The 11,234-nt window shown below is 39.3% G+C and overlaps 3 protein-coding genes across 5 annotated transcripts; 2 read left to right on the forward strand and 1 right to left on the reverse strand.

The window, feature by feature from the left end:
- The first annotated feature begins 1,669 nt into the window (after positions 1 to 1,669).
- LOC111653966 (dicarboxylate carrier UCP2-like) lies at positions 1,670 to 4,657 on the forward strand. 3 transcript variants are annotated; one of them, XM_023404758.2, is made up of 8 exons: positions 1,670 to 1,782; positions 2,085 to 2,207; positions 2,485 to 2,621; positions 2,736 to 2,943; positions 3,037 to 3,234; positions 3,336 to 3,437; positions 3,562 to 3,742; positions 3,836 to 4,657. In XM_023404758.2, the coding sequence occupies exons 3-8, from the start codon at positions 2,496 to 2,498 to the stop codon at positions 3,948 to 3,950; spliced, it is 930 nt and encodes a 309-aa protein (XP_023260526.1). In that variant the 5' UTR covers positions 1,670 to 1,782; positions 2,085 to 2,207; positions 2,485 to 2,495; the 3' UTR covers positions 3,951 to 4,657. The 3 variants fall into 3 exon arrangements, with proteins under 3 accessions (XP_023260526.1, XP_023260525.1, XP_087029698.1); XM_023404757.2 differs by having other exon boundaries at positions 2,488 to 2,621; XM_087173572.1 differs by lacking the exons at positions 1,670 to 1,782; positions 2,085 to 2,207 and having other exon boundaries at positions 2,478 to 2,621.
- Positions 4,658 to 5,746: 1,089 nt separating this feature from the next.
- ucp2 (uncoupling protein 2) lies at positions 5,747 to 9,039 on the forward strand. The gene is made up of 8 exons (XM_023404755.2): positions 5,747 to 6,262; positions 6,410 to 6,561; positions 6,910 to 7,108; positions 7,302 to 7,518; positions 7,600 to 7,797; positions 7,895 to 7,996; positions 8,093 to 8,273; positions 8,440 to 9,039. Exons 3-8 carry the CDS (start codon positions 6,983 to 6,985, stop codon positions 8,552 to 8,554), a joined length of 939 nt encoding a protein of 312 aa, XP_023260523.1. The 5' UTR covers positions 5,747 to 6,262; positions 6,410 to 6,561; positions 6,910 to 6,982; the 3' UTR covers positions 8,555 to 9,039.
- LOC111654006 (dnaJ homolog subfamily B member 13-like) lies at positions 8,752 to 11,212 on the reverse strand. The gene is made up of 5 exons (XM_023404818.2): positions 11,156 to 11,212; positions 10,851 to 10,964; positions 9,322 to 9,435; positions 9,164 to 9,240; positions 8,752 to 8,902 (listed from the first exon to the last, which is right to left on the reverse strand). The coding sequence occupies exons 2-5, from the start codon at positions 10,959 to 10,961 to the stop codon at positions 8,752 to 8,754; spliced, it is 453 nt and encodes a 150-aa protein (XP_023260586.2). The 5' UTR covers positions 10,962 to 10,964; positions 11,156 to 11,212.
- Between the last annotated feature and the right edge of the window lie 22 nt (positions 11,213 to 11,234).

Below are 11,234 nucleotides of genomic sequence, written 5' to 3' on the forward strand. Positions count from 1 at the left end.
ACATAATAGTCTTTATTTATAGTGTAATGGAGATTAGCTGATACGAGGTTCGTGGTATTGAAAGTGCAGGAGAGCACAGTGGTGACAAGGGGCTGCCGGCTCAGTTCAGGTCACTGCAGACTGGTTGAAGCTGGTCCAGTGAGTTGTTTACTGGTCTGTCTGCGTGCTAAAAGGTTAATCACGCTGTGTTCTGAAGAAGCTGTTTTTAGCATTGGTCAAAGAAAGCAGTTGGTGAAAGCAGCCTCTCTTTTTTTTTTTTCAGAAAATGCACAAATCTAAACTTTTAATTGCAGCAGAAACAGAATTTAAATGTATTATTGCCTTTAATCTCTTCAACACCAGTAACACATATACACTGTGAGCAGTTTGATATATATGATATGATATATATATCACCAAATATCACCAAAATATTTACATGTGATTAAATTATTATCAAATATTAAAAGATGAAATGGACACACTAAAACTTCACACACAAGGTCAATTTCAATTTTAAATTTATGGCCACTTTAGTATCTGGAAATGTGAAATCCTGTAAATTGTGGAAAATATGTCATAGGTCAAAAGTGCAGACCATTTTAAGGTCTTTTGTAAACAAGGCACTCCTGAGCCTGGTTTACAATAACCAACTCAGGGGGGAACTTAACACATGTAATATGAAATCAATGTAACTTTCTACAGTAATGTCTGCAAAGTACTCAGAGACACACAAAGACAAACAGGAAACGCAGAAGTATATAGGAGAAATACTGGTGCTACATGAAGAGGATTCCATTTCTGGGAAACATAGTGGACACAGTTTTGCATGGTCAACCGCGTGAATTGACGTAAGCTTGCTGGGGCCACGACCTGGAGCTGCAGTGGAAAGTCACATGTACAGAGGCATGCACACTCCCTCCTCTAACACTTTCTGTCCAGCACCCAATCCCAGTCCCTTCTTTGGGTGCTGCTAGTTTGCTTGAACAGATGCTAATGGCTGAATGATTGCATACAGATGCTATGTGTATCCACCCACCCTGTTCATTGAGTGGATTGGCTGAGAAGCATGGCGGTTCCTTAGTCTAGAACATTTTGTGACTTTATTACTTGCAGGGAGGAGGGATGAGGGAATTCCTAAAGCTCCTAAACTAGTTTTGCATTTGGTAATGGGCAGGGGCTCTAACACTTTAAGGATGTAGAGCAAATGTCATCCACTACAGAGCTCTTGTCAGCCAGTCAAATGCCCCATGAAAAGATTTAGAGAATCCTGACAGGCCTGCAGTATCAGCCAATAGAAACATGAGGTCTGCTTATGACGTGAGTGTTGTTATATGAGCTGATATCTGCATACGTCAAAGTTGAAATTTTATGTAAACTCCAAGCCGTGGAGTTTGAACTGCACATATTCATGATATATTCATATTGTCAGCCAGTAAAATTAACTCCGAAATTATCCATGAAACAATTGACCTGTTCTAAATGTTAATACTGTATGTGCTCATAGAGTATGGGTCAGGAGCACACCACCACCATGAGACTGTTATAGGAGCAGATCAACAAGTGCTCAAATATCTGTCTGCGTCTCACAGACTCTGGTAAACATGAGATTCACATAACAGGTGTGTGCAGCTTGTCAGGCTGCCCAGTAGTCATGTGCCGAAGGTGCCTATAAATTCAGGAGCTTCTTCGTCACTGAAACAGTGAGCACACAGCATGACTTGAAGACACTAAAGGGACTTACTACTACTAGGATTCTATATTCCTTGCACTGTGCTGGATTATCCCTTTAAAACATTTAAGGTAAACTAACAGTGATTCTTAAAAAGGAATCATGCAACTTTTCATGGGTTCAGACTCCACTTATGTTACGTGATATTTAAATAGAGATTTGTATTTTTACCAATAAATATTTGTCATATTAAATATTTGTTTAAAATCCATATTTTTGCATGTGTATCACCTGTATCTGTGAGGTATGATGTATTAATCAGACATAACAATGATAAAACCATTGATGACATACTTTACATGAAACCAACATGTGAAATTCTTCTTGGATCACATGTTAGTGATAACTAAATGCTTGTTGTTTTTTTTTTCAGTGAGTGGTGGTATGCTGGCTGGCTCACTTCAAATAGAGTTTATGGCCAAAGGCATTTCCACAACAGAACCATTTCCAAACACTAGTGTTCTTCTCGAGAAAACTTGAAACTCTTCTTTTACAGGTATGCACAATGTTTTAGCATGGACACTTAAAATAGTACTAATACACCCAATGCACAAAATATTACTTGTACTCTCAGATTTTTCTTCAGTTAGATGTTATAATCAGAACAAACAAAAGTGATTAAATGTGAGGAGATATGAAGAGTTATATTCTGTGTGTCTTGCTGAGCTGAGTAATGATTTTTTATTGGTGTGTTTAGTGTATGACGTGTGACGTACACAGAGGTCTAGGGTAAATAGCATTAAGAGTAAATTTTTCCATTTGTGTCATGAAAGCAGGTGTAGAAATGGTTGGCACGAAACCCAAAGACATGGTGCCCTCTGCCGCAGTCAAGTTCTTCGGAGCAGGCACTGCGGCCTGCATTGCTGACCTCGTCACCTTTCCACTGGATACTGCCAAAGTCAGGCTACAGGTTAGATTCACAGAGTTTATGAGGGCTTTACACATTTTGACTTTAAATTTTGTTCCAAATATCTGTGTTTTTAACCTGTTGCTAACAAGTTTTGGATGTCATCCTATTTCCCAGATTCAGGGGGAGGCTGTTAAAGCTGAAGGGGCCAGCACAGTGAAGTATCGTGGAGTGTTTGGCACCATCACCACCATGGTGCGCACAGAAGGGCCCAGGAGTCTTTACAATGGACTGGTGGCAGGACTCCAGAGGCAGATGAGCTTCGCCTCTGTTCGAATTGGTCTTTATGACTCCATGAAGCAATTCTACACACGAGGCACCGAGAGTGCGTTTCATAACTTAGTATCCCTGTGTTATATGAACAAGGTTGTTTCTCTCCTGCTGCCTCATTGTGACTGACACAAACTTTGTTCCACAGGTGCTGGGATTGTTACTCGGCTCATGGCGGGCTGCACCACAGGAGCCATGGCTGTAGCTTTTGCACAACCAACAGATGTGGTGAAGGTGCGTTTCCAAGCCCAGGTGCGACTCGCTGATGGTGGGAGGAGATACAACGGCACCCTGGATGCCTACAGGACGATTGCACGAGATGAGGGATTAAGGGGCCTTTGGAAAGGTACTTGCCATTTTTACTTCAAATAAAAATAATTGCATTGTATTAACTTACCATGAAAATTGCTTCCACTGGTTGTTAAACCATCCTCTGCTTTCTTCCAGGCTGCATGCCCAACATCACCCGTAATGCCATTGTAAACTGTGCAGAGCTGGTGACCTATGACATGATCAAAGAACTCATCCTGAAGTATGACCTAATGACAGGTGAGGCCAAAAATACCCCAAAACAAATTACTGTAGAAATTGCAGCGCTACAGCTTCTTACACGTACAGTTTCAAATGACAAAATGAATGTGAAGAATGTGACTTTGCTTCTGTTCCCGTACAGACAACCTGCCGTGCCACTTCACAGCAGCCTTTGGTGCAGGCTTCTGCACAACAGTTGTGGCTTCTCCTGTGGATGTAGTAAAAACACGGTTCATGAACTCAGGTGCTGGTCAGTACAGCAGTGCGATCAACTGTGCCTTCACCATGCTGACAAATGAAGGACACTCAGCGTTCTATAAAGGGTAAACATACGCTAACACAACAGTGAACCACACAAGATTAAAAAAAACCTGTTTGCCACACTTGCTTACTTTTCTTTCATTTGTCTCCTTTAGGTTCATGCCTTCTTTCTTGCGACTGGGGTCCTGGAACATTGTGATGTTTGTGACATATGAACAAATTAAACGGGGTATGACCAGGGCACAACAGTACTGGGAGTCTCCATTTTGATCTCCGCTCGCCAGACGCAATGCACTCGCCTTCACCATGATGCAGTGGTGACTTGTATTTGGAAAAGCAGAGGTCCAAGTGGAGGTGCAACAGAGCTTCAAATGATTTCGGGGTCAGAGATGGACTTCATGTGGTTGGGTGACTCTGTGGGCATTGTTATAATAGCAGAACGATTTAATGATTCAAGTTTAAAGACACTGTGCATTGTAATGGTGAGCGCCTCCATTACAAAAGATATTTATTCAGGTGTAGAAGACGGATGTGAAAGGCTAATTCCATGAGGTTATGGTTGATCTTGTTTTCACATAGATACTGAAGCCTTGTTCAGCTGGCTGTTCACTTTGAAGGTGGAGTTTCATGTTTACAAGAAGGAACTGGAAGCTCGTATGAATAATGTTACAGGCAGGTTAGGGAAGATTTTCCATGAAAGCAATGGACAGACTGAATCTGGCACCACAGACCTAAACTGTGATCACTTTATGTCCCTTACTTTGTCTTCTGTATTGTAGATTGTTTACAATGTTTACCATTATTTGTGGTGCATGTGGTCAGTGTTTTTATAGGTTTATCTACAGTATGTGCTGCTTATTGTAAATAGCATGATTTATTGCTGGTCAATAATTCATATGAATAGAATGGAAGATGTTGTAGATAATGATAAATAATGCTAAAATGAATTAATAAAATGCCACTTTTTAAAATCTGAACTCTATCTTTTATTTATCAATCTTTTACAGTTTAAATAGGGGGATTAAATAGAGGGGAAAAAGTGGGGTGAAATAGAAATATATCAGGCTGCTTGATAAAATGGTGGAAGCATCTTGGGATTTAAGCGGGACAGTGCTCAGTATTTACATTTCTTTGTGAATCAGAAATCAGTATTATATATCATCTCAAAGGCAAATGTGACACTTAAACTGGATTTACTTCTTACTTATAATTTGATGATAAATGTAAGATGAGGGTCCCACTTGGTCCCATTGAACCAGTACAGTTAGACTTATTTCCTCCTATCAGACATATGGTGCCATCTTCTTTGACATATCTGTCGAAAAAGAAAAATCAGTGGCTACTTTAAGAATAGAGAAAAGGTGTTCACAAGGGAAAACAGTGGCTGATATAAATACACTCATCTGAACATCTCAGCAGCTGGTGCCCTGAGAGCAGAGCTGTGAGTTAACTTTAACTGACAGAAAGAAAGCAATGTTTTCTGTTAGCAATGGGCCTTTGAATATTCATTGGTCCTGGAATATTTCCAGAATCGCCTGCTCCTGATGCTCGGTATTATACTTGGGTCAGTCAGAAGTATAGAGTTACATGGCCTTAATACAGCTGCACATGATGTAGGACAACATGTTCCCAAGAATTCATTCATGACATTGCGGTTTACAAATATTTTATATGATAAGACTATGTTTGTACAATGAAACCAACCTCTAACTAATAATACCACATTGCTTTACAGGGCCTTATCAAGGAAACATGGTTGCGTTCATACACAACTATTCACGTTTACAATACAATTCAGTTTGTGAATTTATTTTCAAAATTACTTTTCAGTGTAGTACTTCATGAATGAGTGCAGGAACAACAGGCCGTGGGACAAATTTGAACAAAAAGCTGTGGTAAGATGTTAATGGGTCTGAACATGCAGATCTGATTAGGTGTTCAGTGTACTTCGTGTTCTTGTATTTTCACCACGACTCAGCACTTAACTCTGCATGTGGCTCAGAAGGTCGAGCAGGTCATCCCCAAATCTGAGGGTTGGTGGTTTGATGCCCGGGGACAAGCTACTGAACCCCACGTTGACCCTCAGTGTGTGGGTATGATGTATGCATATGTGTGTGAATGTAGCATGTATTGTAAAGTACTTTGAGTGGTCTCTAAGACTAGAAAAACACTATATAAGTGCAGTCCTAGAAAGTCCAATTTTGTAATGCAACATTTTATTTTCACAAAATACTCAGCTCTCAATATATTCAGCATGTACATCACAACTGTGGGTTTTAATGTTTGTTGTTACGTGTTGTTGGTCTGAGGACACAATACAGAGGAAGCTTGATTATGAAGTCAGGAAGACAAAGAGGGAGCAGACAAATACAGCCACAGGCTGCTTGTCACACAGACAGGTTTACAGTCTACTCATGGGATCAGCAGGCAGCCCATGTAGATAGACTGGGGGTGGGGCCCTACCAGCAACACATGCCATGCCGTGATGTAACAGCATCATGGCAATATTTAAAGAGGCAGCTCTCTTCACAACACCACTGCATCCTGTCCATTCATCTGCTCAAACTCAGCAACTCATTTGGGTGCTCTAACCTTTTACCAGGCAATTCCACAAATCAAATCACAGTACAATCAAAATCTTTAAAATTGTTTTCTTTCTGGAAAATTTGAATTTTTACCATTACTTTGTTACATTACTGTGTTGTTATTTTTTATTTCTGTTTTCCCAGGATTTGGAGTATGATTTTAAGGCTCATTACTTTTGAAAAGTCTTCTATGGAAAAACAAGGAAACCAATTCATAGCTGGGACCAAGTTCAGCCAGAGGGACACCTTTAGAGAATCCTGATCTCTAGTTTCTGTCTGAAAACACATGCAAAAAGGTAAGAACGAGCCAAAGTTCAGACTTCAGTGTGACGATGTAGAATTAAATGAGAGAAATCATTTTTTTGTGCTGTTGAATTTGCAAGGGCTTTGTTTTTCTGCTGATGCAAACCTTTCCTGTCTGAACAGAATGTACCGAACAGCTGTTTTTTGTTTAGCGTCAGTAAAAACTCTCCTTTTGCTTAATTGGGGTCTTACATGAACCGCCCATAGGTATCATAGTGTACAGATTCAGAGACATAGAAAAAAACAAAAAACCCAAACAAACTCCTAAATAAAAAAAATTCTATTATGTGGCATTTTGTGATTCAAATGTACCAGCTTGTGTTCTGGGTCTATGTTTTCAGATTACGGAGGAGCTCCAATCCACATTAATCAGCCACACTTCAATCCTTACATTGATCAAAATAATCCTGGAAAATGGCTGGATTTGGACCTGCATATGTGGCCCCATCAGCAGCTGTTAAATTTGTAGGCGCAGGAACTTCAGCCTGTATTGCTGACCTGCTTACCTTTCCCCTGGACACAGCCAAAGTGCGACTGCAGGTAAAAAAAAAAAAGAAGCTTTTTGCGAAGTTAACTTCCCATCAAAACATCAAATTCATATTTTGCATGTGCACATATTTGAATATAGTGTAGGTAAAATATAATTTTGATAAATGCATTTCTTAGTGCTTAAAAAAATGAAAAAGCTGCCTAACGTATATTGAAGTCCTCCATTATCTTTTATCCTGCACAGATCCAAGGGGAGGCCAGAGCCTCAGCAGCTGCAGGGAAAGGGTCTGCAGTGAAGTATAGTGGAGTGTTTGGCACCATCACCACCATGGTGCGTACAGAGGGGCCCAAGAGTCTTTACAGTGGACTGGTGGCAGGGCTCCAGAGGCAGATGAGCTTTGCCTCTGTCCGCATTGGTCTCTACGACTCTGTAAAACAGTTCTACGCTAAAGGCTCCGATCGTGAGTATCCATTAATGTATTATAACTATTAGTCTAGTTGAGGGCGTTCTGCACCAATCACCTCCCTCCTCTCTGGTTCAGATGTAGGCATCGGCACTCGGCTGCTTGCGGGATGTACCACAGGTGCCATGGCGGTTGCTTTTGCTCAGCCCACAGATGTGGTTAAAGTCCGCTTCCAGGCACAGGCCAGGTCCTCTGGGCACGCCAGACGCTACTGTAGCACCATTCATGCTTACAAGACCATTGCTAAGGAGGAAGGCATTCGTGGTCTATGGAAAGGTAGCTTGAGCTTAAAATGGTTCTGTAGGTTTTGAAGGTTATCCTAAAATTTCTTGTGATAAAGGTTTTAATGTACTTATATTACTCTGTCATACAGGTACAGCTCCAAACATTGCACGTAATGCAATTGTCAATTGCACAGAACTGGTGACGTATGACCTCATCAAGGATACGCTTCTTCAGTCCACTCCCCTGACAGGTATAACAATGGCTGCACCAACATGATCCAGTGGCATGAAATAAAGCGTGAGTGTTTTCCTTCCTGGAGTCATAACCTTCAGCCTTTACTGTACAGACAATCTGCCCTGCCACTTTGTGTCAGCCTTTGGTGCGGGGTTATGCACAACAGTCATTGCCTCTCCAGTTGATGTGGTGAAGACAAGATATATGAACTCTGCTTTTGGCCAGTACAGCAGTGTCCTCAACTGTGCCTCTGCAATGATGACCAAAGAAGGACTGCTTGCCTTTTATAAAGGGTAAGCATCGACTACATCGATAAAAATTTTAATGGTTAATGAGGACGTAAATTAAACATTTATATAGGAAGGTGAGGAGATCAATGACTGTAAACAAAATGACAGCTATTAATATGAACATGGATGGCAATCAATCACACTATTTTTTTGTTTTTCTGGTCTTGAGGTTCATCCCATCTTTCTTACGCCTGGGCTCCTGGAACGTGGTGATGTTTGTAACATATGAGCAGCTGAAACGGGCCATGATGGCAGCGAATCACAACTGCACAACTATACTGTAATCATTATAGGCTGGCAGAGGGCTGATGTGATAGCACAGCGATGTTGTTTACACATTTCTTTACTTTTTGTTGCCTCCTAGTATATATTTCAACTCTTATCAAAGTTATACAAATTGTGTTTAAACTGACGATTACATACATTTAATAGTTTAGCAACACATGTATTAAAATGTGATCAATATTCACTGCTGTGATATTTATTTTAGAGCTTGTTTGATCAGATGCTTTCTCTCAGCCGAGAGCTTGTCTGGGAACTGGATATCAAAAGTAATGATGAGATTTCCTCTCTGTGAAGCATCCTGGGACAGCGGCATTCCCTCTTCAGTCACCACTTTTTTGTACGTAGGGCTGATGACAAACAAATCAGAGACAGGAAAATGGTAACTGATGCAGATGAAGCATGAACCATAACAAAACATATCCTTCTAGAAATGTCCCTCTTTAACTGTAGAGGTGAAATAAAGAGTCTGAATTTCTTATGATAATCTCTCCCTGTTACAATTATTCATTCATCTTTTAGTGAGTATCCGAGATTAATGTCAAAATACAGTATTACACATGAATGTTATTTATTATTCCACTTTTGCCCCAATATAGGAAATCACTTACTGCACAAGGTCACTGATGGGAATATTGAGCAGCCTGCCATCTAGTGTCTCCACATCCACAGAGAAGCCAGTCAAGGCCTGTTGTAAAGTTTTTTACTTCAGCGGTTATTCTGCTTAATCTAAATCTTTAAGTTTGAAATCCTCTTTAACGTGACTCACCATCTCCAGAGAGATCTGGGCCTTGTAGATCAGGTCATTGAGTTGTCTTACGAACATAGGATGACTCTTCTGTCGCACTATGAACACAATATCTGCAGGGATGCTGTTTGGTCCCTAAAAATAAAATACATTAAGATGATTACATTATAGTCAGGCCCTTTCGCTAAGAGACAGTTTAACTTAATAACGTACAGTTTGATAAAGAATAGCTGTGCACATATTTTCATTTGACTAGAACTAATCAGATCATTACACATAAAGCGTACTTGACGACAATCATATAACCACATCTGAGCTACCTGACAAAGATCTACTCAGAGAAAGAGCTCAACATAGGGTCATTGAGTTTGAGTTTGTAAATTGATGTTCACAAATAATTCCAAAGTTTGTAGTTGTAATTCAACCTTTGTAAACCTGTAAAATAAATCTGCATGAAATGAAATTCAATTACTGGATGTGTAGAAATGATTTGTATTTGTAGGAAAAAATGACATATATCTGTACATTTCAAAACTGTCCACTGCATTCTGTGGTCACCATTTTTTACAATTACAATAGGTTTAGAGAAAAAAAAGCATGAAATTTAAAATTGTAGTATGAAATAATACATTCAGATGTATGATAAAAAATTAATTCAGTATTAAGCAAGTTAATAATTCTCTTATGATTGATCCAATATTATCCAAAGCATTACCCTTCTCCAACAGAGAAGCCTACAAGTGTTATTATTTTGACTTTCTTTATGCTCATGAATATCCAATATACATTTCCACAATGTTGCATTATTATAATGTCAGTAAAAATGTTCTTCATGTACTTTGAACCCAAACTTTTCAGTTTGAGGAATATATTTTGTGTTTCTCATCCATAATTATACATATTGGTATATTTGTCACTGGCTAGACTTCCTTCTAAAGCTTATAGCACACTAAAAGCTTGGATTATCTATAATGAAACAATGGAGTATTGGGTAAATAAACACCAGGGACAGCGCCACAAACCAAAACTCAGATCTTAACAAAGATTCTTGAGAGAAGTTTTGCATAAAGCAAGGAAATAAAGACACAGTGGGGACTATCACCAAAACTTTACCTTGTTTTAATCAGAATTACTCATCCTAACCTCAACCATGACAACATATGTCAACAAACCATTTCAAGTCACATGTTAGCAGCTCTTTTTCTGACGAAGATAGTGTTGAGTAGGAAGACCAGTAGTAACAACAGGTCAAATCCCTTTTACAGTATTACAGTATAAATCCCTGCACAAAAGTCGCTTTTCATTGGCACCAGGTTAAGTGCCTATAGGTCTTCTTCAATCTGATTAAAGTCATATTGATGATGAACTATAAGACTGTTGAAATAACCACATGCAAGTAAGATAAATGGTTTAACAGGATAAAAATAAAACATACAGAATGATGAGTTCACTCTCCTAAGACATTGCTATAGGCATCAGACTGGTTGAATTGTTAGTGACAATTACTACAGCTGTCTGAAATATCAACAAAAAATATGTATCGCTCTTACCTGATCTCCCTCTTTGGAAAAAATTATTCTTGTGCCTTCTTTCCATCCAGGCTTAACATTTATAGACAGGATCTTGTCTTTGATACTGGATGTGTATCCATCCTCATTCATAATCTGTTGAACAAATAAGGCAAAAAATAATACATTTATTTCACTTTCAGTGTGATTTCTTCAATATAAATATTTTTTTTATGCAAAGTAATTTCAAACCTCTCGAGTTGTTGTTGTATGAACTGTATGAATGATTTGGCCAGTGAAAAACTGGGATGAGAAAAGATAGTTATCTCACGTACAGATGTTCTTACCCTGCGAGATATTTTTATCTTTTTTGTGCATCCATGGAAGAGATCATCCAGGGACAAATGAAGATCTCTCTCTATTGGG

Source organism: Seriola lalandi, unplaced genomic scaffold, assembly GCF_002814215.2.
Source record: "Seriola lalandi dorsalis isolate HSWRI2012SDOR001 ecotype SW California unplaced genomic scaffold, Sedor1 jcf7180002054256, whole genome shotgun sequence".
NCBI classification, from domain to species: domain Eukaryota; kingdom Metazoa; phylum Chordata; class Actinopteri; order Carangiformes; family Carangidae; genus Seriola; species Seriola lalandi.

Coding starts and splice junctions, on each gene's coding strand:
- LOC111654006 (XM_023404818.2), bottom strand. CDS start 10,961: ATGAATGAGGATGGATACACATCCAGTATCAAAGACAAGATCCTGTCT. Junction 9,436..10,850: donor TTTCCAAAGAGGGAGATCAG/GTAAGAGCGATA, acceptor TTTTATTTTTAG/GGACCAAACAGCATCCCTGC. Junction 8,903..9,163: donor CCCATCAGTGACCTTGTGCA/GTAAGTGATTTC, acceptor GTTTGTCATCAG/CCCTACGTACAAAAAAGTGG.
- ucp2 (XM_023404755.2), top strand. CDS start 6,983: ATGGCTGGATTTGGACCTGCATATGTGGCCCCATCAGCAGCTGTTAAA. Junction 7,109..7,301: donor CAGCCAAAGTGCGACTGCAG/GTAAAAAAAAAA, acceptor TATCCTGCACAG/ATCCAAGGGGAGGCCAGAGC. Junction 7,997..8,092: donor TCAGTCCACTCCCCTGACAG/GTATAACAATGG, acceptor TTTACTGTACAG/ACAATCTGCCCTGCCACTTT.
- LOC111653966 (XM_087173572.1), top strand. CDS start 2,478: ATGAAAGCAGGTGTAGAAATGGTTGGCACGAAACCCAAAGACATGGTG. Junction 2,622..2,735: donor CTGCCAAAGTCAGGCTACAG/GTTAGATTCACA, acceptor CCTATTTCCCAG/ATTCAGGGGGAGGCTGTTAA. Junction 3,743..3,835: donor CACTCAGCGTTCTATAAAGG/GTAAACATACGC, acceptor TGTCTCCTTTAG/GTTCATGCCTTCTTTCTTGC.